The sequence below is a fragment of the Oryctolagus cuniculus genome, chromosome 9 (assembly GCF_964237555.1).
Source record: "Oryctolagus cuniculus chromosome 9, mOryCun1.1, whole genome shotgun sequence".
Classification (NCBI taxonomy): Eukaryota; Metazoa; Chordata; class Mammalia; order Lagomorpha; family Leporidae; genus Oryctolagus; species Oryctolagus cuniculus.
This window is the reverse complement of record NC_091440.1, coordinates 77,379,721-77,406,778: the sequence shown is the minus strand read 5'-3', so window position 1 is coordinate 77,406,778 and position 27,058 is coordinate 77,379,721. Positions and strand designations below refer to the sequence as shown.

General features: G+C 42.0%; 1 protein-coding gene across 2 annotated transcripts; it reads left to right on the top strand.

The window, feature by feature from the left end:
• The first annotated feature begins 428 nt into the window (after positions 1 to 428).
• On the top strand, positions 429 to 27,058 carry SERTM1 (serine rich and transmembrane domain containing 1). Of its 2 annotated transcripts, none has more exons than XM_017350177.3 (2): positions 429 to 721; positions 23,792 to 27,058. In XM_017350177.3, exon 2 carries the CDS (start codon positions 23,980 to 23,982, stop codon positions 24,301 to 24,303), a length of 324 nt encoding a protein of 107 aa, XP_017205666.1. In that variant the 5' UTR covers positions 429 to 721; positions 23,792 to 23,979; the 3' UTR covers positions 24,304 to 27,058. The 2 variants fall into 2 exon arrangements, with proteins under 2 accessions (XP_017205666.1, XP_069905110.1); XM_070049009.1 differs by lacking the exon at positions 429 to 721 and adding an exon at positions 753 to 1,103.

Genomic DNA, 27,058 nt, shown 5'->3' with positions numbered 1-27,058 from the left:
TGTCGCCCTGGTAGCGGTAGGGATTGCAATCCTATTCATTCATGTGATGATCTAGGACTCGGAAGAGAACTGGGAGAACAGCAGAACAAGGGATGTCGGAGGGAAAGCTCATGCTGGGCTGAGGCACTGCTCCCAGCACTCAGCCGGGGCTGGGCTGGTGATGATGTACCCAGACGATGACGGTGGGGGCTCGGCGGGACTCACGAAAGATCTGAGAGAAGAAACTTGGCAGGAAGTGGATGCTTTCTCTTGCAGAGTGAGGCCCCGAGTCCCAGAGAAGCTGCAACCTCCCTCCTTCTCACACACACACACACACACACACACGCACAAAAGTTCACCGCACCACACCTGCCTTCCCCAGATGGGCTCTCTGCGAAAACGCCTCCTCATCCTCCGGGATTTTCCTACTGTGGCGCAAGCTCCTCCCTCGCCCCAGCGAGGTGCTGTCCCAGCGCCAAGCACCCGCCCAAGCAGCGGCTGGGGGGCGGCAGGGAGTGGGCCCCGATCTCGGCCATTGGTTGCGCGGGTCGGGAGGGGCGGAGGGACGAGGCACGGGCTGCACCGAGCCGCCAGCCCCAGGTCCAGTCCCTCTGAGCCCGCTGCCTGCCGGTGCGCCCGCACGCGCGCTGCGCCGAGCGTTCCCGCCGAGCGCAGAACGGGTGCAGATCGCCCAGCCTAGGGCGCCGCCCCACCCGAGCGTCGGAGCTCGCCCTACCTGCAGGTCAGTAAGAGGCTCCCAACCGGGCCCGAGATTTGAAGCAGAGGAGCCGGGAACTGGAGACAAGCGGGATGCAGAGCGCTGGGGGTAGGATGGTCTCGCCCTCTGCGGGGGACGCCTGACTCCTCGCCTGGGGTGGCCTCGCGCGCCTCAGGCTCTGCTCCTACCCGAGCTCCTGGCGAGGGAACACCCCAAGCCCATCTTTGCAGGCCAGGAGCAGTCTGACTCTCCGGGTTTGGGGGGCACTCTGCGGGCTACAGAAGGAGCCGCCAGGGGCCGGTGAGCAGTGCCCTTGGCTCTGAGACGACAGCGTCGGTCCGGGACATGGGGAGCCAGGAAGGTCTGCTGTCGCGTCCGCCGCTGCGAGAGCCAGTCCTCCGTGCAGGTGTAGACAATTCCGCACTTTGCAGAGTGTATTTCTAGATGCATTTTGTTTGTGCCTCTGTGGCTTTGTGGTGTGTAGTCGGGGAGGGGGTTGGGGGATCGTCCTTCTTGGGTTTGCGCTGCGCCTATTTGAATGTCTAAGGTCGCCTGTCCCTTCCGGAGGGCTCCTGGTGCGAACGCTGCCGACAGGCTTGCACCGGGCGGTGTTCCCTTGAGTCTTCACCCGTCTTCGGGTGGCTCCGAATCCGAGGAAGTTTTCCCTGGCGCTGAACACTTGGCGTTCCCCAGCGGTGGCTTCCCGAGTTGGCAGAAAACCAAGCAAGTAAGGGCAGCAGCGACCTTTCCCTTCGCTCGGGTCCGAGATGCTGGCGTGCTGCGTTTCCCTGCTGCGGGCAAGAATTGCGGGCAAACTGAGTTCTGATGGGGCGGGGGGGTATGTAATGTGCCCTCCCCTGGGAAGCAGAGGGAAGCATTCATTCACAGAAACATCATGGGGAGAAGCCGCCTAGGGGAGTGTGCCTGAGCGCTTTGCGCCGCCAGATGTCCCGGCCCTGCGGCGCTCGGGTTCCATATAACACTCCAGAGACGGGATCTGTTTTTTAATGTCCTTCATTTCCTCTGTGCGTTCACTTCCCTTCGGAAAATTTTCTGCTAAAGTGGCTACTTCGGGCGTTCTTTGTGGTGAATGGCCGGCTCCATCACTGGATAACATCTCCAAGCCATCGCATTTGGTACGGTCCACACCACAGGTGCAAAGATCGGGCAGGTGGGCAGCAGGCACCGGTCGGAGCCCACCCAGGGAACCAGCGCTTTTCGCTTTAGATTTCCCGGATCCATTGGTCAGACAGGGGCCCAGCAACAGGAAAAGAGGCGAAGTAAGAGGCAGGCTTTTCTTTAGTGGTTTTACCTCTGAATGCTGTCTTGTTGCCAAATGCACCCACCTTAGAACACATACACAATACACACACACACACACACACACACGTGCCATTAAAAAGATTATATTTAATTTGCTTAATTATGCAACTAATTTGGGTGTTTTAGTTTATTTGTGAGGCACATGGAGATTTTTAAATCTTATTTTGTGATTGTATGTGTATCATTTTGCCAAATATAGAGGTGCCTCATCCCCTGACACCACCTCAAGCAGCCCACCCTTTATCATCAGCCCATAGTTGGTTCCTAAAGCAAATGGTTTTTTGAAGTGCTTGTGAGTGAGGCTGCCTTGTCACAGCACTGTACTGACAGCACTCCCTGGGGCCATGCCCCAGTCACCTTCAAACGCAGGGCATTGTCAGGATGGTAAGTCATCAGCCACCCTCAGAAATGTTTTCTGTAACACAGAGTTCTAGAAAGTGGATGCTTTGTGTTTGGGGTTTGCGGTATCTTATCTGTATCATGTATTTCTCCACATAATACTGAATGCTTTGAAAAGCTTAATGTAAGGTAGAATTGATTCCGTTTCTCCTGGCTGGTTAGTTTAGTTAGAGATATTTTCCTAGATGTCTATGATGTGCATAGGCATGTCAAGTGTTAACAGATAAATAACAGTGTGATTGTGTGTGGCATCAAATCCACCAGATGATTTATTGCAGTTTTTCCAGTGTTTCTTTTTCTTTTTCTTTGTTTTTTTGTTGTTTTTGTTTTTGTTTTTTAATGAGAGCAGATGAGGGATGACAGAGCTGGTTGGTAAGCACAATTAATCATACTAATCATCAAGTAAACTTGGAGTTGTATATTCATTAGAAGAATAAAAGAATAACATTGTCATAGGCAAAATTCTCTGATTTGGCCTCTTCTTGATCATATGAGCTTGTCTGATAATAACTCTTCTCCTAGCTTGTTCTCCCTGCACTTATATTTTAATACTTTTCTTTTTGTGCTTTATAAAAAAGTTTGTATAAGCTTATAAAATAATAAAATAAAATAATGCCAAATTTTTGTGTTTTACTCATCTGGGCTTTTGAAACAATAAATTCTGGACCTGAAGAAAATACCTTTCTGAAAGGTCCTTGATGTCAGCCATTGTGTAGGTCCTACTTGCCTGGGGCCTGGAACCCAGGAGCCATTCAATAAACCTGTGCTCAGTTAAACCAAGAGCTTGAAACATAATGTTGAAGAAGCCTGCCATTTTCTCCAACTATCTATTCATGGAGCATATCTTAACATCAAGCATCATAGGCCTAATTTCTATCAAGTTTCATTTTGTTCATAATAACAGCTAAAAATAATAATAAAGCCTTGAAGTTGGTTAATGGAACAAGCAATCCAACAAAGAAGCATCCAGCCTTTAAGTGCATGAGTTGGCAGGGTTGCTTCTTGCCAGAATATCCTAGAAGACCCATGCCAGATGCTTAGATGGAGTCTTTGGTAAGCATACACAGTCCAGCCTTTGATTTGGAATTTAGTAAGTCCATCAGTGCCTTCACTGGTCGTTTCCAGTGCAGCATTACAAGCCACTTGAGCTAAATTCTGCTGGTCCTTAAGTTCTCATCCTGCTTTGTGACAGATGTGTCCATAGGATATGGTGCTCTGAGATGCTCTGTCTCCTAACCCAGAGTACCTCCCTCAAAAATTGGGAATATGGCCACACTCATGATCACATATGGAACCAGAAAAATAGTCATCACTTAGCCTTTACTAAATTTGGTAATTAAAAATAAATAAATAAAAGAAGATAGAGATTCTGTGTGAATGGCCAGTATCTTTAGCACGTATCTCTAAGCATGAAATCACACAGTCCATCCGAGACAATGCCAATGTCTCCATGCCTCAAACTCATGCCAGGAATAGGATAAGTCGTGACTATTTCCTGAGCTCCCCACATTTAAACTCCCATCTATTAAGCTACTTAAGATGCAAGATTAGTTAGTCTAGGTTTACAATTTGTATTATGAGCTTCCATGTTGATGCTGATATTCTCCAGACAACAGTGAAAGAGTCTGGATGATGTAAACGTGGAATTGTTATTTAAAGAAGCTGAACCCCACTTTCGATGGGAAACAGAAGCATAGGTGGCTCTAAGAACCTGTTTCAAATTCAGAAAGACAGGAAGCCAACATAAATCACAGCTAAAACACACACTCAATTGACTCAACACATAGATTCACTCCCCAGAGGAAGCTAAAATTGCAGTTTTCCTGATTACTTTGCCACAGTAGCCTGATACTGATTAGGAGTGCCTGATATTCTATCAACTCATGCCAATTCAGCTTTTTGTTTGGTTCTTATTCATTTTCAATTTCTGTGAGATCAGGATTATAGCAAAAGGGTATGCTCTTGTCATTTCTTAAATAGAACATTCACAACGTCCCGTAAAATGCAACTACAATTCGAACAGCAATTCAACTCTATTGGGAAGACTGTTTCTCTGGCCGCAGCCTGAGAACCTTACATTTTCGAGGAAATGGTGCAGTGAACCATTTCAAAGGTCTGTGTTAAGTATATTTTTTTATTTTTATTTTATTTTATTTTTTTGACAGGCAGAGTGGACAGTGAGAGAGAGAGAGACAGAGAGAAAGGTCTTCCTTTGCCGTTGGTTCACCCTCCAATGGCCGCCACGGCTGGCGCGCTGCAGCCGGCGCACCACGCTGATCTGATGGCAGGAGCCAGGTACTTATCCTGGTCTCCCATGGGGTGCAGGGCCCAAGCACTTGGGCCATCCTCCACTGCACTCCGTGGCCACAGCAGAGAGCTGGCCTGGAAGAGGGGCAACCGGGACAGAATCCAGCGCCCCGACCAGGACTAGAACCTGGTGTGCTGGCGCCGCAAGGCGGAGGATTAGCCTGGTGAGCCGCGGTGCCGGCCTCTGTGTTAAGTATAAACCATATAGGAGAGGAAGGAATGGAGGAAGAAGAGGAAGAGATGAAGAGTTCTGAGCTTAATATCCAGCAGCTATAATTAATTTTTTTCTATTTCTTAATAAAAATATCTTTATTTTTTTCTCATTATAAAGCAATGTATGTTCTTTGTATCAAAATTCAAATACAGAAATGCACAAAATAGGATATTTACATGCTCCTTAATACCACCCTCTCACAAAAACATAACAGCCTGCTGCATAACCTCCTGCTTTCTTTTGCTGGTTTTGGATTTGAAATTGTGTCTGTATTTGGACAAGGCCATAAACAAAGTGGAAATTCTCTCCTCCCTTTAGAGAAAAGTACATCCTTCTTTGATTGCTACTTCTTTCCTCTGGGGTCTCACACACTGAGATCCTTCATGTAGAACATATTTTTTAAAGATTTATTTATTTAGTTGGAAGTCAGAAAGAGAAGGAGAGGCAGAGAGAGAGGTCTTCCATCAGCTGGTTCACTCACCAGTTGGCCACAATGGTCGGAGCTGTGCCGATCCAAAGCCAGGAGCCTTCTCCAGTCTTCCACATGGGTACAGGGATCCAAGAACTTGGGCTATCTTCTGCTTTCCCAGGCTATAGCAAAGAGCTAGATCAGAAGTGGAGTATCTAGGACTCAAACCGGCACCCATATGGGATGCCGGTACTGCAGGTGGCAGCTTTACCTGCTATGCCACAGCGCCAGCCCCTCATGTAGAACATTTTTTGCCATGGTGTCTTGTATGGCCTTGTCCAAATACTGACGGAGTTTGTGGACTCAAAAGGCTTTCATAGCCTATAGCCTAGGCAGCTCATTTCAAGGGCTTCCAGTGCTCACTGATGTCATACATAAGAGTGTTTTGTGTGTGTGTGTGTGTGTGTGTGTGTGTTTTGACAGGCAGAGTTAGACAGTGATAGAGAGAGAAACAGAGAGAAAAATCTTCCTTTTTCCATTGGTTCACCCCCCAAGTGGCCAATACAGCCGGCGCGCTGCACTGATCCGAAGCCAGGAGCCAGGTGCTTCCTCCCGGTCTCCCATGTGGGTGCAGGGCCCAAGGACCTGGCCCATCCTCCACTGCACTCCCGGGCCACAGCAGAGAGCTAGACTGGAAGAGGAGCAACCGGGACAGAACCAGTGCCTCAACTGGGACTAGAATCCTGGGGTGCCGGCACCGCAGGCAGAGGGTTAGCTTAGAGAGCCGAGGCACAGGCCACATAAGTGTGTTAAGTGTTAAATTAACAACAGGAGTCACAGTGCACTAACTCCTCATGCAGGACCTCTGTCCTCAATGAGTTGTATTGAGAGTTAACCGTAAAAACAGCTCTCAGTTTTGTGTGTATGTTTGTGTGTGTGAGTGAGTGAAAATTGTTGAAATCTTTACTTAGTACATGTCTTTACTTAGTATAAGTCTTTACTTAGTATAGGTCTTGTGTGTACAAAGTTAATTGAAAATGAATCTTAATGGAGAATGGGAATGGCAAGGGGAGAGGGCAGGGGAAGAAGGGTGGGAGTGTAGGTGGGAGAGCTGATATGGTTTGAAGAATAACTATATTCCTAAAATTGAACTTATGAAATTTGTATTCCTTACAAAAATTTTTTAAAAATTAAAAAAAGAAATTTTTTGTCTATGTTTGTAGTAGTATTAGCAGTAGTAATAGTCATTGTTTTGCAAAAATGAAATCATACTATGCACTATTCTAAAGCTTACTTTTTTGATGTCTAGCCTCTTTCCATATTAGAAAATATAGTCCTGTTTAGTAGTATCCTAATACTCCGTTATATGACTCTTCTCTCATTTATTCAACCAGTCACTGACTCTTGGGCATTTTGATATTTTCAACATTTAGCTGCAGAATACACTTTGTATATGGATCTTGTCTGATAGTTTTCCAAAGGACAAGATCTTAAAATTTATTATGTACATTCTCAGCCTTTAAAGCTGTACATTTTGGGGCAAAAGGGGAAACATTAAATAAACCAACAAGCAGTAGACATTCAGAGTATCTTCTCTGTGTGTAGCACATAATATTTCTGTCAACATTTGCTTACATTTGGAGGCCTTGTTTTTGTGATTTTAAGGATTTATTGCTCTCTGATTCTATGAAGGATTTTTTTCCTTCTATTATTACTGCTGCTTGTTCAGTCTTTGTTTTTGTTTTGTTTTGCTTGTTTTTTTTTAAACTGCAGAAAGTTAATATTGAGGGGACACTATAAAGGGAATAAAGAATCAACTAGATATATGATATATATTTGAAGTTAGCTGTACAATGAATGACAAGATAAAATATTAATTTTCTTTTTTGTCTCATCTGTTTTTATTTTTCTTATTCTTTTGCTAAGGAACTAAAGTTTCTGATTAGTTACCTAGCATAGTATTGCTGGGAATTGCTACTCATGTCACCATGGCTATGATCTGCATGGAATACTCCTTACACACCCATGTCCCATGCTTGTCTTTTAATTGCTACTTATTGGTAATGAGGTATGGAACTTGTGCTAGAATGTAAATTAAATAATGCAGGAATCACGCTCCTGTAGTTTAGCTGGCTTTATTTTATTTTGTGTTCTGGAAAGACTTTCCTATTGAAGGAAGTAGTATTTATTGCAAGTTCTTTTTCTCACAGGACCTTGTAAACAAAATATCACCAAGGGAGAGAAGTGGCTGCTTTGAGTAGCATTGATCTCTGAAGTGGCACTTATGCTCAAGTCAAAAAATGTATACAGATGAAAACAGTTTCTTTTTCTGCACTGATTTCTATTGAATCTTTTGAGTTGGTTTGATTTGGTTTGGTTTAGACTTGATGTAGAGTAGCTAACAGTACTCTGGCATATCATAGTCCTCATTGTAGGAAATTATAGTGAATTTTCCCTACATTGATCATAAAGTAGATATTTTCCTTGACTCTTTATCTCCACAGATGAGCACAATGTCATAGGTTGTGATTATAAGGGATTTGAAATTTTCAAAGGATGAAAGTATAATGAAATTTAAGTTAAAGAATACTTTAAATTAAAAAAAATGTTGTCTGTTTCATTTATAATCAGTGTTTCATTGAATCAACTATGATAATTTTTTAAAATTTTTATTGTGCTCTTGGCAATACATTTGTTCCAACCCTAGAGGTATGTTCACAAGAATGTATTTCAGTATTTATAGCATTTACTCAATTATCCTGATAAATGCTTGACCAAAGAAAATCTTGCCTATGTTGGATTTTTATTTTATATAATTTGTGGGTTTTTTTTTTTTTAAGGTACTGGAGAGAGAGAGAGAAAGAGAAAGACTGGTAAGGAACTCACTGCCAGAATTTTGGTCTCCCACATGGGAGGAAGGGACTCAACTACTTGAGCCATCACTTGCTGCCCCCTGCTGCAGTTATGTGCTCATAATCAGAAAGCTAGAATTGGGAGTGGAGCCAAGACCTGAACCCAGGCACTCTGGTATGGAATGAAGACATCCCAAGCAATGTCTTAACCACTATACCAAATGCCTGCCCCATGTTGGATACCATTGAAATATACAAATGATTAATGCAATAAAAAGTAAGGACAGAGTTTTTCTCCAGAACTTGAAACTGTTAGATTTATTTCCATAGCTAAAATATTTGTAAAATGCAGGGAGGGTGCATCATTATTCTTTATTATACTCTTTATATAGTTATGCTTTATGATTTTATAAAGACCATTCATTCAATATTTTTGCCAATAAAAAGTAAATATAGCCTATCTCTCCAAGAAGCTTCAAGCTACTTTAAGAAAAAAATAATTTATTATTTTAAAGGCAGAGTTACAGAGAGAGAGAGAGAGGCAGAGAATCTTCCATCCACTGGTTCACTTCCCAAATGTCTGCAACAACCTAGGATGGACCAAGATGAAGCCAGGAATCAGGATTTTCTTCTGGGCCTCCCACATGGATGACAGGAGCCAAGGGACTTGAACCACCTTCCATGGCTTCACCAGGCATATTATCAGGGAGCTGGATTGAAAGTGGAGCAGCTGGGGCCGGTGCCGTGGCTCACTTGGTTAATCCTCTGCCTGCAGCGCCGGCATCCCATGTGGGTACTGGGTTCTAGTCCCAGTTGCTCCTCTTCCAGTCCAGCTCTCTGCTGTGTCCCAGGAGGGCAGTGGAAGATGGCCCCAGTACTTGGGCTCCTGCACCCACATGGGAGACCAGGAAGAAGCACCTGGCTTCTGGCTTCGGATCAGAGCAGCTCCAGCCATAGCAGCCATTTGTGGGGTGAACCAACGGAAGGAAGACCTTTCTCTCTGTCTCTCTCTCTCTCACTGTCTATAACTCTACTTGTCAAATAAAAAAAATTTTTTAAAAAGAAAGTAGAGCAGCTGGAACTGAAACCAGCATCCATATGAGATGCCAGCACTGTAGGCAGTGGCTTAAGCTGCTGTGCCACAGGCCACAGTACCAGCTCCAAAGCTTCAAGTTTCTTCATTTGTTTATTCTTTCATTAATGGCATCATTCAGCAAATCCTTAATAATCATCTTTTTTGATGATTTTCTAAATTTATTGAATTTCTATTTTTATTTATTTTTAAATGTTTTATTAATATAAAGAAAACAGATTTCACGTATTTCCTAGGTACAACTCTAAGAAGGTAACCATATTTCTCTCCCTCCCTCCTTCCCTCCCTCAATCCCCCTCGTTATCTTTATTCTATACTCTGTGATGGTCTCTGTATGTAAAGGCAAGTGAAATGTTGGTTCTTTACCATAGGGGTTTACAGCTTATCAAAGCAGGCATAAGGGTAAATAAACACAAGTATAATAAAAAATGAGAAATGCTAATGTAAAAAGTTAAAAAAAATTGCCTTGAGATTGCAGGTGAGGCAACCAGAAGTGTGCATAGAGAGGGTTGGTGGGGATGTGTGTTATGAATGAATAACCAGATAGTGCTGAAGAGGAATGGCTGCAGTGGGCCCTTTAAGTGAATAAAATTGGGCTGGGGTTACATTAGGGAGATGACAAATACAAATGTAGTGGATAATATAATATAAAATTTAATACAAATTTTATAAAAATGTTTTATTTATTGACTTACTTGAGAGACAGAGGAGACACAAAGAGCTGTTCTCTGGTTCACTCCCCAGTTGACCCAGTGACCACCAGTGGGGGCCATAGCTTGAAGCTCAGAACTCAATCAAATTCTCCTAAGTGGGTGGTAGGAACCTGAGCCACCATCACCTGCTACTTTGGAAAATGTGTTCACAGAATTTGGAATAGGAGCCAGAGCTGGGTACCAAACTCACAGGCCTCTTAACCGCTAGGCTAAATTCCCACCCCAGATTACATGTATACATTTTCAAAGGTTGAGAAATTGACAAAAGTTTGATAACAGTCATAGATACAATGGGAAAATGAAACAGGAAAAGTAGCCTGTGGCCAGACAAGATGGGACATATAGTGTAGGACAGATAGGGGCTGGCACTGTGGAGCAGCAGGTTAAAGCCCTGGCCTGAAGCGCTGGCATCCCATATAGGCACCAGTTCTAGTCCCGGCTGCTCCTCTTCTGATCCAGCGATCTGCTATGGCCTGGGATAGCAGCTGAAGATGCCCCAAGTCCTTGGGCCCCTGCACCTACGTGGGAAACCCAGAAGAAGCTCCTGACTCCTGGTTCCTGGCTCCTGGCTTTGGATCAGCACAGCTCCTGCCATTGTGGCCATCTGGGGAGTGAACCAGAGGATGGAAGATCTCTCTGTCTCTACCTCTCTCTGTAACTCTATCTTTCAAATAAATAAAATAAAGCTTTAAAAAATGTAGGAAAGATAATAATTGAGAGGGCCTTTATATTTCTTTCTCAGGGTAGTAATTATAAAAATTAAGGGTCAGCATTGTGGCAGCTGCTCCACTTCCAATCCAGCTCCCAGATAACGGCCTCAGAAAATCAGCAGAAGATGACCCAAGTGCTTGGACCCTTGCACCACGTGGGAGACTCAGATGAAACTACTGGCTCCTGGTTTTAGCCTGGCTTAGCACTGGCTGTTGTGTGGCCATCAGGGAATAAACCAGCAAGTGATAGATACGCTCTCTTTCTCTCTCTTTCCCTCCCGCGCTCTCTCTCTCTCTCTCTCTCTCTCTGTGTGTGTGTGTGTGTGTGTGTAACTCTGCATTTCAAATAAGTAAATGAATCTTTAAAAAAGGTGCAGCATACTAATACAGAGAATTATCATATCTGACTCCTTCTAGTACATAGTTAACAAGTATTTATTGAATGAATGATTGAATGCATCAAAATATGTAGCTTTTCCTTACCAAAGATAACATCACTGACCCTTCTTTGTACAATTAGTTGTTCTTTCTAGTAGGAGTCATGAGTCACTTTTAGTGTTTTCATTGTCTCTCACCTATTTCTACTTGAAATCATTTGTGAATGTTTAAGTGACATCTGGTCAAAATTATCCTTTTTTGGCTTCAGCTTATTAGGGAATATGTCTTTGTCTCTAGAAGTAGCTAACTCTCATCCCCTTAATCCTAGTGCTTATATGAAATTAAAACCAACCAAAGCATCCTTTAAAACTTTCTTTCTCATCAGTACTATAAGGGGTTTTCCTATATTATATATATAAATCATGCAACCCTCAGTTATCCAGAAGTTGACTTCTTTATAGTTAAAATCTTAGAGACCCATAATAAACTCTATAGTCACAGTGCAGAGACATGTTGAAATCATATGCAGAAATCTCATATTGGTCAGTAGAAGGTACATAATGTTAAAATAGCAATAAGCTAGAAATCTCTGGCTTAAAAATCACACAAATTGGGGGCGGCATCATGGCACAGCAGGTTGAGTTGCCTCCCGTAATGCTGGCATCCCCTTTGAGTGCCAATTTGAGTCTCTCATGCTCCACTTCCAATCCAGCTCCCTGTTAATGTACCTGGGAAAGTAGCAGAAAATGGCACAAGTGCTCAGACCCCTGACACCTACATGGGAGACCCAGAAGTTGTTCCTGGCTTCTTGCTTCTACCTGACCCAGCCCTGTCCTGTCCATTGCAGTCATTTGGGGAGTGAACCAGCAGGTGGAAAATCTTTCTCTGTCTCTGTCTCTGTCTCTGTCTCTCTTTCTCTCTTTCTCTGTCTCTGTATGTCTGTCTCTCCATATCCCTGCCTTTCAAATAAATAAATCTTTTTTTAATCAGAATGGCGAGTGACAAATGAATGCATTTTTGACCAAAACTATTCCTACAACTGAATAAAACACACTGAACACAGAACCTCAAAAGGTAATGGGAAGATCTAAAGATTGATAAAAGGCAAAGGCAAAGTCATTTAAGTCACATATAGGAGGCCACTCTTATTTTCTTGGCTACAAACCCTTTTATGTTTATTTTTAAAGACTATATTCTATACATCACCAGTGTGGTGGTCTGTTTTCTACAAATAATTTGCAATTATTTTTCAGTTTTACCTCCCTACATTCTTAGGTTGAAATACACTCTGGGAAAACGTGAGCCTGCACTTGTTTATTGCTTCCATATTGTCTTTGACAGGTCTGGTCTTGGGTCGTTATCTAAAATGACAACAGGCTACTGAGGTTGGGACTTCCTCCCACATTTGATAGCCTGCCATGTCATTCTGTTCCATGTTAGGAGGAACATGGAGATATTTTCTTTGTTAAGCAGACTTTTGAGTTCACTGTGCTGCCTAGGAGAGAAAGAGGGCTCATTCAGGCAGGCTCTGCTGCGGTGTTCACACCAAGGATTAGCAGAACCTCAAGAAATCTCATATGGGAACATGCTTTCCTAATCAAGGACACAACGTCCTCTTTCTTTTTCCTGCCTTCCCTGATGTACCTGAAAATGTAGGTAGACGAGTAATTTTACAGCCTTGAGACAGCACTTTCTCCTGTAGGGATAGTGTTTTATGTAACTTCTGCCTGAAACCTGACTCATCTAGTACTCATCATTTCAGGATATCTACCTATACCCTCAGTCATCTGATTGGCAACGCCTGAGAAGAAGCATGTCTAAAATCATTTCCTCCTCCCTCCCATTTTTATTTTCAATTGCATTTTGCAATGACTGTATTCAATTTCCAAATAATTTACTGACCCCTGTTTTAAGATCCTGATCCCTGAACTGGAAGTCAGTTTGGGGGGCTGAGTTTAACTTCTTGCTCCACCAGGGATCTCACCTGAACCAGTGTGATCCAAGAGGTGGCACCCAGTTTGAAGAGTCGTTGGGAGTGTGAGTTCTTTGATCTACAGGACTTGCATTTTGCACCATGTCAGGCTCCACTGGCTGAGTGAAGTCTTCCACTCCTGTACAGCTTTTCCATTGTGGTTGTGTCCCATAGTCCCTAATTTGAAACTGGACCTTATTGGTGATGTGAATTCTCACAGTCCAATTACTCATTTGCCATCATTAGAAAACTACTCTCTCACTCAAGTTGTGGCAAAAGCCCCTGCCTTTGTCTGCATATTTAAACAGTAGGAGAGGCCGGCGCCGCGGCTCACTAGGCTAATCCTCCGCCTAGCGGCGCCGGCACACCGGGTTCTAGTCCCAGTCGGGGCGCCGGATTCTGTCCCGGTTGCCCCTCTTCCAGGCCAGCTCTCTGCTGTGGCCCGGGAGTGCAGTGGAGGATGGCCCAGGTGCTTGGGCCCTGCACACCATGGGAGACCAGGAAAAGCACCTGGCTCCTGGCTCCTGCCATCGGATCAGCGCGGTGCGCCGGCCGCAGCGCGCTGGCCGCGGCGGCCATTGGAGGGTGAACCAACGGCAAAAGGAAGACCTTTCTCTCTGTCTCTCTCTCTCACTGTCCACTCTGCCTGTCAAAAAAATAAAATAAAAAATAAAAAAAAATAAACAGTAGGAGAGATGTCCTTGGCTACCTCTATGGCTCAATAATGATGTAAGACAAATGTAACAGGATTCCTTGCTCCAGGAAGCCCAGGAAGGTTTCAGTCCAGTGGAGACTGACGAAAGTGAAGTCATGAATAGAGTCACCATTCCTGGTCTTCAGGCAACAACTCCTGTCACCCTGTATCCAGCTTCCTGACATATTAAACTTTCCCTGAGACATTCCCTGGTGCTTCATCAGAAGTACCTGCAGGTTAGCGACCATTACCTGCTGGAGGTAGCAAATATGAATATTTGAATTAACCATGCCTATTGAAGAATCAAGTTTACATCATTGTACTTTAGAAGTTTCTAACATTTTGGCTGATATCCTGCATATTATTCCAAACATGTTATTCTTGATATCGTTGAAAATAAATCATTTTTCTCAGTATGTATTTTGAAATATTCTAAAGTTATGGAAAAGCTGCAAGAATAGTAACAATGAAGACCTGTATATACTTCAACTGTATTAACAAGTTGTTAGCATTTTGACATCTTTCTTTCCATATGTTTATTATGTGTGTATGGTTTTGTTGTTTTGGCCAAACCACTTGAGGGTTAATTGCCAGTATTATGACTTATTATGGCTATGTTTTGCAGCATGCACTTCCCAGGATCAAGGACATTCCCTTATATCACACTTAGGAAATCTAATTATTGATCTAATACCTTTATCTAATGTATATTCTAGACTCAGATTTCCCCAGTGGTCCTAATAATGCCTTTTATAACAAGGGTTTTTTTTTTTTTCCCCTCAAATTGATTCAAGAGCCAGCAAAGATCTTGCATTGCATTAAGGGGTAAGTCATGAAATCTGCATCTTACCTCTTGTTTTCTGAATAGTCAGCAGACTACTAAATAATCTCAAATGGCCAAAACTGGATGGATCCAAAACAGGCTGCAGAAGCTGCCAATTAGTAAGCATTATTCTTTTTAAATACCCATTTTACTGTGGAGAGCATCATAATGCTTTGACTGTCAGCCATAGAAGACTAGAAGAATGAGAACATTTATTTGGCAAAATCCACATGTATATACTGTCCTAAACATTAGGCTAATATCCAGGCAAGATGAACAATTTATGGACTGTATAATCAACTAGGATGCTATTTGTAGTTATATTACAAGAAAGGATGGCTCATTAATTCAAGTGAATGCTATGCCTTGATTTAAAATATCATTAATTGAAAGACTGTGAGCTTGGGTCTCTGCTGGGAAAATGCAAGACACATAAGATTCATGCATATTTGTAATGTTCTAATCCTTTTTATAAGAATCGTCTATAAAGCACCATGGTTGAAACAAATACATGAGTATAGATGTCAATAGAGATAGATGTATACGGTGGCCTGCTTGATTGCTTGGCTAAAACTGAAGTTCTTTTTAGACATCATATGGCATTATTTTTCCTTTCAAATTGTGCCTACAAGTGTGGTTTTATGAATAGATAATGGCAATTACTCTTTGGCATATTCTTACATGCAAAAATAAAGAATTGGGTACATTAGATAATTTATGTTTATTTCTTCTCTTTGCTTCAATTATCAAGAGATTTTAAGAAGAAATAAAGTTTTGTTATAAGTTTCAGAGTGAATTAAATATTGATTGTTTATCCACTGTTGTAAATTGAAAACACACACACACACAAATTGGCAGTTACAGGAGTGTACACAAAAAGAAAGGTCTTTGTTGAACACATTAGCCTGGATGTTTATGGAAGATTGAAGGAGGTAGAATCTGGAATGGAGATAAAAAAGAAAGGATCAAGAGGCCAGTGCCACGGCTCACTCGGTTAATCCTCCACCTGTGGCGTCGGCATCCCATATGGGTGCCAGTTCTTGTCCAGTCTACTCCACTTTTGATCCAGCTCTCTGCTATGGCCTGGGAAGGCAGTGGAGGATGGCCCGAGTGCTTGGGTCCCTGCACCCACATGGGAGACCAAGAGGAAGCACCTGGCTCCTGGCTTCGGATCGGCGCAGCACCGGCCATAGTGGCCATTTGGGGAGTGAACCAACAGAAGGAAGACCTTTCTCTCTCTCTCTCTCTTACTGTCTATAACTCTACCTGTCAAATAAAAAAAGGATCAAGATGACAGTAAGCTATGAACTGAGTAATGGCTGTATTTAAAGAGGGAGGTAGTAGTACAAAGAAAAGAAAAAAGAAAGAGTGGTATTGGCAAAGAGTGAGTGGTAAGTGGTACAATCTCACATTTTCTCTTATCAAGTGGCTTAATGGCCCTTCACTGCCCACTTCTGAGTAATCTGCTTAAATTTAGGGTGGGCTTCATACATGGTTGTCAAAACCATATCTCCAAGCTCTTCCCTGCTCTTTTAGAGCAGTCTTAGAGGCAGTCAAAGGCCCCTGAGGACTGAAGATACCTTCTGGTTTATAAGGATTAAAAAAAAAAAAAAAAAAAAAAAAAAAAAAAAAAACCTATCTCTGGTTGACTCACTCACTCATAAGAATTTATGACAATCACAAAATTTAAGTTGCAACAACAAAATCCTGCCAAATATCACACTATGTAAAGAGACAGTTACGAGAATTTCCTGATTTGAAAAAATATATATATTGGATACAAATTATTTTAACTCTAGAGACAAAATGAGCCACATTAGAAAAAAGTACAAACACCATCCCTTCATCCTACCACAGTATGGTTTAATGAGAATGTTTTAAAATTTGTCTAGGTTTGCTAAAAATAAGCAAGCCATTTTGTAAACTAATGCTGTGATTTAATCAATTCTAGCCGCACTGAGAATCTTTAGAAATGTTTCTATTAATACATTTCTAAAATGTTGGAAATGATCAGAGTTGGGGGAGGGAGAGAATGAAACCCAACAACCCTCATTAAAAATGCTGCAACACCTTAAAAAGCCAGTCTTACTTTTTACCTTCTTTCTGCTGATTCACTATGACCTTGCCTGTGATCTTCAAATCAGTATTTCTCTTGCTGTTTGCTTTTTCTTTCAATCAAGTATTTAGCCAATGACCTTTTCTCCTGCTCCTTAAAAGTGGCTTTCATCATTCTGCTACTTCTTAACCAATTGGCTCACTCTTTCTTCAATCTTCAAGTTGCTAATTTTTGGTTTAGATGAATTACTTTGGCCAAGATGAGTCCAATGTCCCCTGAGTGCAGGGAGGTGCAGGGAGTCCTCTCCTTGTCTTTTCTAAACACCATAAAAGAATCATGAAAATGATATACTCGGAACTGGCTTTGCATTTGAACTTCTTTTTTTTTTTTTAATCTAGAAAACTACCCATTTAAACCATATACCTTATTCTAAAATAGTATCTGTTTAAAAATTATTATTCAGTCATTTTAGAGATAAATCTTCTTGTGAAATATAAATATAATAAAATGTACTAAGAATTATAGTTCAATTTTCCCAGGAAAATAGTACTATCTAAATGCAAGGGACTCATACCTCATGCTGTTGAGACTTTACAGGTCAAAACAGTTATGATAATACTGCTTTATGAAGTACTGTCTTATGTTTTCTTTAACTTCTCTTGAGCTTTTCTGTATTTCAGGAAAGGTATTCTGAACATTTATAGAATTATAACTTATGTGGATAATTTACTTTTAAGAATGAAGTCAAAATAAGTTGTCTAATATAAAATCATTCTGAATATAATTTAATTTTTTTCTTCCTCCTGGGGAAATATTTTGCAGACCCTGAGAGTAATCAGGTAGACAAAAGTCATTAGTTTGGAGAGGGAGATGAAGATGATGGGATTGACTCCAAAGCCACCTAATGACCTGCCCCTGAGTGATTGTTAAAATACATCACTGATAATTCAGTTATTACTTTGTCTTTTCTCTACTTTTCACCAACGTACTATGAAAATGTTCCAAATTTCCTGATGATTCATTCTAACTGTTGTCAAGAAGACTATAAATTTTCATTTTTTGTCTTACACTTACCCAGTCCAGGTCCATGAATTCAAATGCCCCATTCAGAATCTCCCTGTAACCCAATATGTGATAATAGATAAATGCAGTTTATTGCCTTAATGTGGTTATGGCTTTTATTGGGCTGATAGAAGGAGTCACACAATAGTACAGATTCCCAAAGTATTATTCTGTTAAGGGCAGTTCTCTGTAGGCAAGTAAATGGATAGCTGTATCCACTTGGAGTAAGGATAGCACATAGGATAATAAACTTTATTTTGATTATTGCAAGCCCAGGGGTAAGTGTTTGCCATTGACTGCAGTGCATATTTACCGCAGAAGATTGGAAGTGTGTCTTGTCAGCACCAATCTTCTCTCATCTCACATAACCTAAAAGGCCATCAGGTAATGAGAGAGCATTAAGAGAAGATTATTGTGCAAAGGGTAAAAGAATGGCTATAAGGTCTTATATCAAACATGCTATTTTCTGAGAACTAAAAACAGCTTTTCTCAGATGTGATAAGGCCCCTTTTGTATTCTGGAAATAGTGGTTTCTATGTGTTCCACAGAGAAAGGCACCTAATACATTATCATCATCTGGACCCATTAATTATAGTATAATATCAACTTTTACGGTTGTATCCGGGAAAAAGAACTTTTTTCTTTCATTATTAATACTTTATCAAACTCTTCCTAGTAGTTTGGGGAGGCCTACCTTTTTCATTTGCTTAAATTTCCATTTTCATAGTTCTTTTCTATATATTTTATATATTTATTTATTCTTAGAGATGGACAGAGAGCCTCTCTTTCTTCCCCACCCCCCACTACTGGGTCAGGCTCCAAATGTTCCCCAGTGACCGGAGCTGGTCTGGACCAAAGATGGAGCCAGGAGTTCCATCCAGTTCTGCCCCATGGGTGCAGGGACCTACTCACCAGGATCATCATTGCTGTTTCTTCTGGTATGCATTAACAGGAAGCTGGAGTCAGGAGCCAAGGCTGGGTATCAAACCCAGGAACTTCAATGTGGGATGCGGGCAACTTAACTACTAGGCCAAATGCCTGCCCACGGGACCACCTTTCAGAGTATGACACAGCTCGACTTAATAATGATGAAATGTTATAGCCACATTCATGGTAACAACCAGGTCACTCCTTAAATATGTCTGCAGGGGAACAAAGCAGCTTGTCCCAGTTTTCCACAAAGAAAAAAAAAAAACTTTAAACCTTTAAATAGTTGTTATTCACTTAGAGATGTACATGAATAAAGGCACAAAATCAAAATTGCCCTGCCACATTTGGGACTGACTGGTAGGCTGTTTTATCAGCCATCGTAGTCCAGAAATCATGGCCATGATACAGGCTGTGCCCTCATGCTGTGTCTCCACTGTGGGACTTGCAGTGCTCATATAAAGGGACTTAGAGATGAGGCTAGTCAGCCCTTCTGCCTTTAACCAGGGACAAGGCAGACAATGGATTTTTGTGTGCTTTTGTTCTTCCAGAACATTACAGTCCTCATAATCACCCATGGGAAGCAAAGCTTCTGTTCTCTAGGAGGAGTCGCAGTGACATGGTGCTGAATGGCTAGGAGCAGTCCCCCAGGTCTGCCGTGCCTGTGCTATCCACCCATCCCCCATCCCACTGGGCTCCTGATGAGAGGTCCCACGCCCACCCCCACTCTGTAGTCACTGCTTTACAGAGACTTCATCCCAGCAGTTTTGTATTCCAAAAGACAAAAGGAAAGCTGGCTAACCATGAGCTAAAACACTGCCGCAGATCTCCATTTATAATATTGTAATCCAAAAGTCTCATTTTCCTTTCTCAAAAAATCACTTTCTGAGGATGGCTCAGAAAAAAAAAAAAGCATCAAAATCCCCACATGACTTTAGGTGTCACCCGAAATGAGAAGCTGCTGGTGCTGCCCGGAGACAGGTCAAGGCTATGCATTTGAGATGAAGTTTCTTTCTTCTTTACTTTAATCCTTATCTGTTTGTGAGGCAGAGCCCACGAAGCGTCACCTGAAACACACTCATTTGATTTCCTTTCTGAGGTACCACCTGTCGCACTGCCTGGCCACATACAATTTGATTCATTCCGAGCACTAGATGCTTGCTGTCAAATAAAACATGTACCCAAGAGAAAGAAAATATGCCAATATTTTAAACTTCAATAAGGAAATGAAAATCAATATTGCCGCATTAAGACCATCCCTAATAGTGCACAAACTCTATTGTTTCAGAGTAGAGCAATGAAATGAAACTGGTGTATAGCTGTCATTTTAAATTAAGAAGAACTCTGGGTATGAAATTGAACCTGCAATATTTGGAAGGGGATATTTAAGGGAGAAGATACTTAATTGTAAAATGTCAATTGAGGACTTAAGATTTCATTTTTTTGTTTGTTTGTTTTTTCTTTCTGTTGTTCCAATACCACTTGCGAGATCAGGTTCTTTACCCGAATCTTCTTAATTTCATTTCCTGAGGATTACTCCATAGACAGTAGAGGCTCAGAGTGGACTTTTGGTCTGAAAGAAGGAATCTTTGGGCAGGCATTTGGCATAGTAGTTAAGACCCTGCTTAGGACACCCATATCTCATATCAGAGTGCCTAGGTTCTAGTGTCGGCTCTACTCCCAATTCCAGCTTCCTGCTAACAAGTACCTTGGAAAGCATCAGCTGGTAGGCCAGATAGCTGAGTTCCTGCCAGCCACATGGAAAACCTTGAGTGAGATCCCTGCTCCTGGCTTCAGGCTGACTCAGCTCCAGTGACTGCAAGCATTTAGGGAATAAACCAATTTGTGAGTTTCAAATACATAAAAGGAATACTTTTTTAAATGGCAGTCTAAAAAGTAAAAAATATTCTTGGAATACTTACCCAGTGAAGAGGTATCTTAGCTTTAACAGGTGGCCTCGTAGCCAGTTCTGAGTTTTGCCACAGAACTGCTGATACCACAATCACATTGTCCATGTCTGCAGCCCCACTCCTAGAAATGATACAGATGTGGGTAGCCAAGAGGGTGGCTTTAGAAATATCAGCCAACTCTGGCTCATCAATGACTAGCATGTCAGAACTGCAAGACCAGCAGAGATTGTGAATGTTCCTCTGATGTTTCTAGATATTCAGAAGGAGCTGTCTGACCACTCACACTTTACTGGGGGTGGCCTTTTATTATTCTCTAATTGTATTTATGGAAATGTTGTCACATCTTCATTCAGGCCCACCTGAAGAAGTAGCAAATTTGGATGTTACCGCGCAAACGAGAAAACTGAATTGTCAAGGCTGACTGTGGGCTTGGTCAAAGCGAGTGACAGATGAAAGCTAATTATCCAAATCACACATTTTCTCTCTTCAAGAAGTGAAAAAGTACTGTTTTTCACAGTTGACAAAACCAAGAATTCAGTTCAGACGTGCATTTCAGTCACTTCTCTGTCACTACCTAGCTGTGTGTCTTGAGTAAATCCCAATGTCCTTTAACCTCAGTCTTCTCAGCTACAAAATGGGAATAATCTGTGTTCTACCTGTCCTACAAAGTAGTTATGAGGAGCTCTTGACAAGATGCATATCCTTTACCTTCTTGGTCCATGCTAGAAAAGAAATGGTAGAAGCTCCAAAGCAATGCAAACATTGAGACCAGATGGTGTTAGGGGTGAGGCTGGACCGAAGCCTGAAGCCCTGGCTTGTCTTCTAATTAGATCTGTTACATTTGACAAATCAATGAGCTGCTTTGTTTGCCTCTTTCCTCGGCCATGCTTAGGAGGCTGTACCAGAACCTTTTGAGTATTTTTCCAAGGCAGTCTATGAGATTCCTACCCTAGTCTTCTTTCCCATGCATGCACTTGCTGCCTCTGAGACACTTGGCTGTATTCTCTAAAGATGAACGGCTGGAACATTTACTGCTGTGAAAAGTCAAGGTGTTGCCAAGTCAGCGTAACAAACATACTTGCAGTCCCACTGTGACTCCTTTCTTTTTAAGGGTTGTTAGATGCCTATAACAGCCTAATGGCGTTAAAATCACCTCGCAAAGCAAAGTAAGAAGTGGGAGCCAAGTCATTTTAGGCACCACTGAGACAGCGTCCCCGGCCCACTTAGCGGAGCTCACTGAGATGCTTCAGCCTGCCAGGCACCCGCCGGGACAGCCTTCCCCGAAGCCGTCCCTCCTTCCCTGGGATCCTCAGAGCTGCTCAGTTCTGTCTGACAGCAGCAAATGTCAACCACTCAAAAAATCAGCTGCTTAATTAGATTTGAAGACCAGGAGGAAAAGGCAAATTCTCCAGGCAAAATGCAAGGTAGAGTTTAGGAAGGGGAAACTCAGGCTGAGTGAAGTTTTCCTATTATATATTTCCTGTGCTTCACCCAGATTGAGAAATTTACAACAAAGTGATGGACTGCCACACAGAGCTGGGAAGAACAGCTTATCTTGCAGAGAATTCTTCCAGAGAGGCTCTTTTCCCTCAGGCTGCATCCCTGAACAGAGCACAGCAATCCTTCATGCCTGACTAGAGGAAATTATTCCCTCTCCACAACCCTTGAAATACTGACACATACACCCCACTACTAACAAAGACACAGCCACACCTGCACACACACACCTCACATATACACACATCACACATCCACACTGAACTAATTTTGGCCCAGCCCTTTGCCATTACCAGTGTACTTCCCTACCTGTTATCTTAGTCTCTGCGCAACACAGCGAGGAGATGGGGCAGGTGTGGTACCATCTTACAGAGGAGAAGAGTGAAGCTCAGAAAATGCAGGTCATTTGCCCAACTTCCCAAAGATAATGGGAAATGCAAGCCAAATGTAAACCTCTTGACAGCAAACCTAGTATTCTCTGTGAGAATCCAGGCTTAGTTCTTAGGAGTTAATCTGAAGTTTCTTAGGATACTGAAAGTATATACAACAAAGCACCTGGGCCCATTAAAGAGAACAAATGCAGATGGTCCTCCGCTCCTAACGGTTCCACTTAATGATTTTTCAACTTTCCGATGGTGGGAAAGCCATGAGCATTCAGTAGAAAGCATACTTTGAATATTGAATTTTGCACTTTTCTCAGCCTAGTGATATGTGGTCCAATCCTCTCACAATGCTGGACAGCCCCAGTCAGCCCATGATCAGGAGTTGTCACATGCTACTGCAGTGTGCACTGTGTTGCTAACCTAGGATGTGCAGTAGTCTAGGTGGATTCAATGCATTTGTTTCAATGATATTTCCTTGTCTTTTAACTTTTAAAACTTATCTTATTCATCTGAGAGGCAGGGAGACAGAGAGAGAGCTCCCATCTACTAGTTCATTCTTCAAATGCTTGCAGTGTCCAGAGCTTGGTCAGGGCCAAAGGCGGGATCCAGAAACTCAATCCAGGTCTCCTACATGGTTGGCTGGAACTCAACGACTTGAGCCATCACTGTTACCTTCCAGGGTCTGCTTCGGCAGAAGGCTGAATTCAGGAGCCAGAGTCAGGAATTCTGATGTGGGACACATGCACCCTAAGTAGGAGCTTAACTTCGGGGCTAAATACTCACCTGACTCATGATACTTCCAACTTACAGTGGGTTTTTCTGGATATAAGTCATAGAAATGACCCCTGAATTCAGGGAAATAAAATTCTTTTAAACAAATTAGTATACCATGAACCTTCAACATACAGCACATTTACATGTGCAGTGATTCTCCAAAGTGTACTATGGGAAAACGCTGGTCAGGAACTATCCCAGAGGGGCTGGAGAATGTGGGGAATTGATTTTCTGGAGGAAGGGGGTTTAGAGCTAACTCTGTGGCTTCTAGTCTCAGAGCACCCACTTGTACCATCTGTTGAGATCACAGCAGATGGAGCACATCAGAAACATAGTTTCTTTTTTACATTCTCTTTAATTCCTTGGGAAAACCTGGCACCTAGGGAATTGTGAAGAGAAAATAAAAGCTCATTTTTCTATCACCATTGTAGTATGAAGACATAAACATCACTTGTTTCTCAGGTCATTATTTCATCCTTTTCTTCCCTCCCCCGGTGGGTTTTATCTTTAAGCCTTACTTAAATTAAAACTAAAAATTAGGTTTAAGTGATATTTTCTGAAGAATTCACTAAGTTCCCTTCTGCTGTTGTTTTTGCAGTCTCAGTGGACACCTGATCCTCTGCTGTCTTTGTTTGAAAACCAAGAAGCATTGTTGCTCTGAGTTACCAGCCCACAACTTCTATGGACACTGTCACAAAAAGACAATGTCAAGTGCATCCTTTTTAACCCTTTTATGAAGCTGTGACTTTCAATATACTCCTTCGTTCTTTCACCCTCCCTTTCAAGATGCCTGAACACGACCCTTCCTCGGGGCTGGCGGGCAGTGTGGAGAATGGCACCTTCCTAGAGCTATTTCCTACATCGCTGTCCACCTCGGTGGACCCATCCTCGGGGCACCTGTCAAATGTCTACATCTACGTGTCCATATTCCTCAGCCTGTTAGCGTTTCTGCTTCTGCTTTTAATCATTGCCCTTCAAAGGCTCAAAAACATCATCTCCTCCAGTTCTTCCTACCCAGAGTACCCAAGCGAAGCTGGAAGTTCCTTCACCAACTTGGAAGTCTGCAGTATTTCCTCTCAAAGGTCCACTTTTTCAAATCTTTCATCCTGAAGAAAATGGAAGAATCCTAGAATGCAACAGCTTGGGTTTTCCTCATAGGAAGCCTCATAAGACGTGTTGCCTCCGGAAAGAAAAGACCTGTGTGATTTTGACCCATTTCCCTTCTCCTCCATCTCCACTGTTTTTTCTATTCACAATGCTTTGCATCTGAGTGGAGAGGCTGATGCTGACAGAAGTGGGGGCAAACCTTGAGGTGCAGAATTTCATACCAAGCCCTGGAAAAATCTGGCGCTGGCTTCTTCAGTGTGGTGGGTCAGGTCATTTCACTTTGCTGGATGCTGTGGACTAGCTGGAGGCAGCCTCCAGTGGCTGGATCTGGGCTTGTGCTTTAATTCTCTGATGAAACTGTGAGATCAACAGAAACTGACAAAATTATGTCTGAACTATTTAGAAGATATTTTCCCTATTTAAATGAGACAGTGGAGTCACTGAATTAAGAAGAGAGGCAATTTACATTTAATGTGTAACATTTCTAAAACTGAGAGTAAAATATGCTAAATGTTTAGTTTTATTTTAACATATGAAGATCACATTTATGGATAGATAAAAGTCATTTGGAAAAGTTTTGAAGGAGTTTAACTTTCACTAGCAAGACAAATATGTATTCTGATGCTGTTTGTAATGTATTTGTGCCTCCTGGGCTTTTTTTTTCTACTTAAGTTGAAGTCAAAATGTCCCTTAGTTGTGGAATTCTTTGTGGCAACTGCTGTTACTGTTACTAAGAACAGCACCAGAAGAGAAACCAAGTTTTATCTTATATCTGTAATTTCTATCTGCAGGAATTAAGTATAGGGAGAAGAGTCATTTAGTCTATTTTATGCAGTAATATACTTCCTACAGTTGTGTCTGTTCCTTTATTCCGTTTCATGGTCCTCATCATTTTGTGCAGAATTGTATCAAGGTTCCAATATGCCAGATATTTGTTCACCCTCACCAAGTTGCAAAACCTAGAGATTAACTTGCTAATATATGTGTTGTTATATATCCCATAAATGTTATACATCTCTGATAATTAGTTGCTGTATGTCAACACAATACTCTGCATTAGGATTCCAGGGTGTGAATTTTTTTAAGAATTGTAGACACTCAAGTTGTGTAGCTGCTGGGAGCTTTGGTGATTGTGGGAGCTGCCGTGCTGTGGTCAGCCAAATTCATCTGAAGTTGTAAGGAGAAGCAAGTGGCTGTCCATGAAATGAAGCACACATGTGAGCACAGACATGGAATTTCATGAAGCACACATGTGAGCACAGACATGGAATGCCAAGGAAGTCATGTTGCTTCTAAAACCAAGAGCAGGCCAACAAACTACAGCTTCCCAAAATAAGACTTTCTATTTAATTTAGAAACAAATGGGCTCAGGCACTTAACCTACAGAGGCCATTGCATCCATATAGCAACCTGATCGTTCCTTGTGCAAAACGTCTAAGACTGAAGCAATGGAGCTTCAGCCCTGGCTTTGGGTGGGTTGAGAGTCAGCACTCTCACTGGTGATTGTATGAGAGAAAGAACCTACTGTTTTCACAGGACCTATCTTTGTCACCCTGAAATGCTGAGAAAGTTGAGGACTAGTAAGGAGGCACAGAAAGCTGCTGCTGCTTTCCAAACCATAAGCCTCACTTAATCAGACCACATTTAACTCTTTTATATCAAAGTTGTTCCTGCTATTTTCTTGCTCCCAATATGAAGCAATGTCATTGGAGTGAAATTTACCATTTTAGTGAATGGTTCGACATATACCATTATCAGGATGAGAACATTTTCATTACCCCCAATTCCCTTCTTGTCACTATGTACTCAACTCCTCCTGCTACCATCAGCCTTGGACAACCGTATATGTCTTTTCAGTACCTGTAGTTTTGCCTTTGTCAAAATATTTTTTAAATGCAGCCCTGCCGTGTGCAGGATCTGCTTCAGTCTGGCTTCTTTCACTCAGTGTAATGTCCTTAAAATTCACTGATGTCACTACACACATCAGTCCTTGTTGTTACTAATTGGTCTCTCGTACAGTTGTACACTAGCTGATTCATCTATTAACCAACTGAAAGACATTAGTTGTTACCATTCTTTTGGTAACTATGAATAAAACTACCAGAACCATTCTTTGAAGTCCCCAAACACCATAAGGCCAGCAAAGAATTGCTGCCCCAAAATATGAAATCAGTAAAATGTTTGCCTCTGTTCCTATGTTGAAGGGTGACAATGGGTTGGGTGACATTGTGTAGTATAGAAACTGGAATAGAGAAACTCTTTTCAATCATTATTAGTATTCTTCCAATTAAAAGTTGTGTGAAAGTGACAAAGAATTACAAGAGGTAGCTCTATTATCACTCTGGTCTTTGATTAATCTTGTCCTATTTTTGCAGTGGAAGAGGAAGAGGACACGGGTGAAGTGTTTTTTAAAATCAAAGGACAAACCACACAATAGGACAATCTGAGTAGAATCCCTCCTAAGGGAAAACTGTGTAGCTTTTCCTTCTGAAAGAGCTATCCAGACTCTGACAGCAAAACTACTTTAATAAAATCAAATCCTGTTCAATCTGTATACTGCTCCGATCCCTCCCTGCCACAGAGAGTCTTATCCTCAGCATTAAGTAGCATAATTGCAAGCAACATTCAAAGACATAAAATGAGATTTGTCATTATAAGCTTGCTAAGGTAACGAATTGTACAACTTGAGATGAATTTGTAATGTTTAAGAGATTCAGAAAGGTTGGGTTTATAAATAAAAAACTGGAGCCCACTGAAA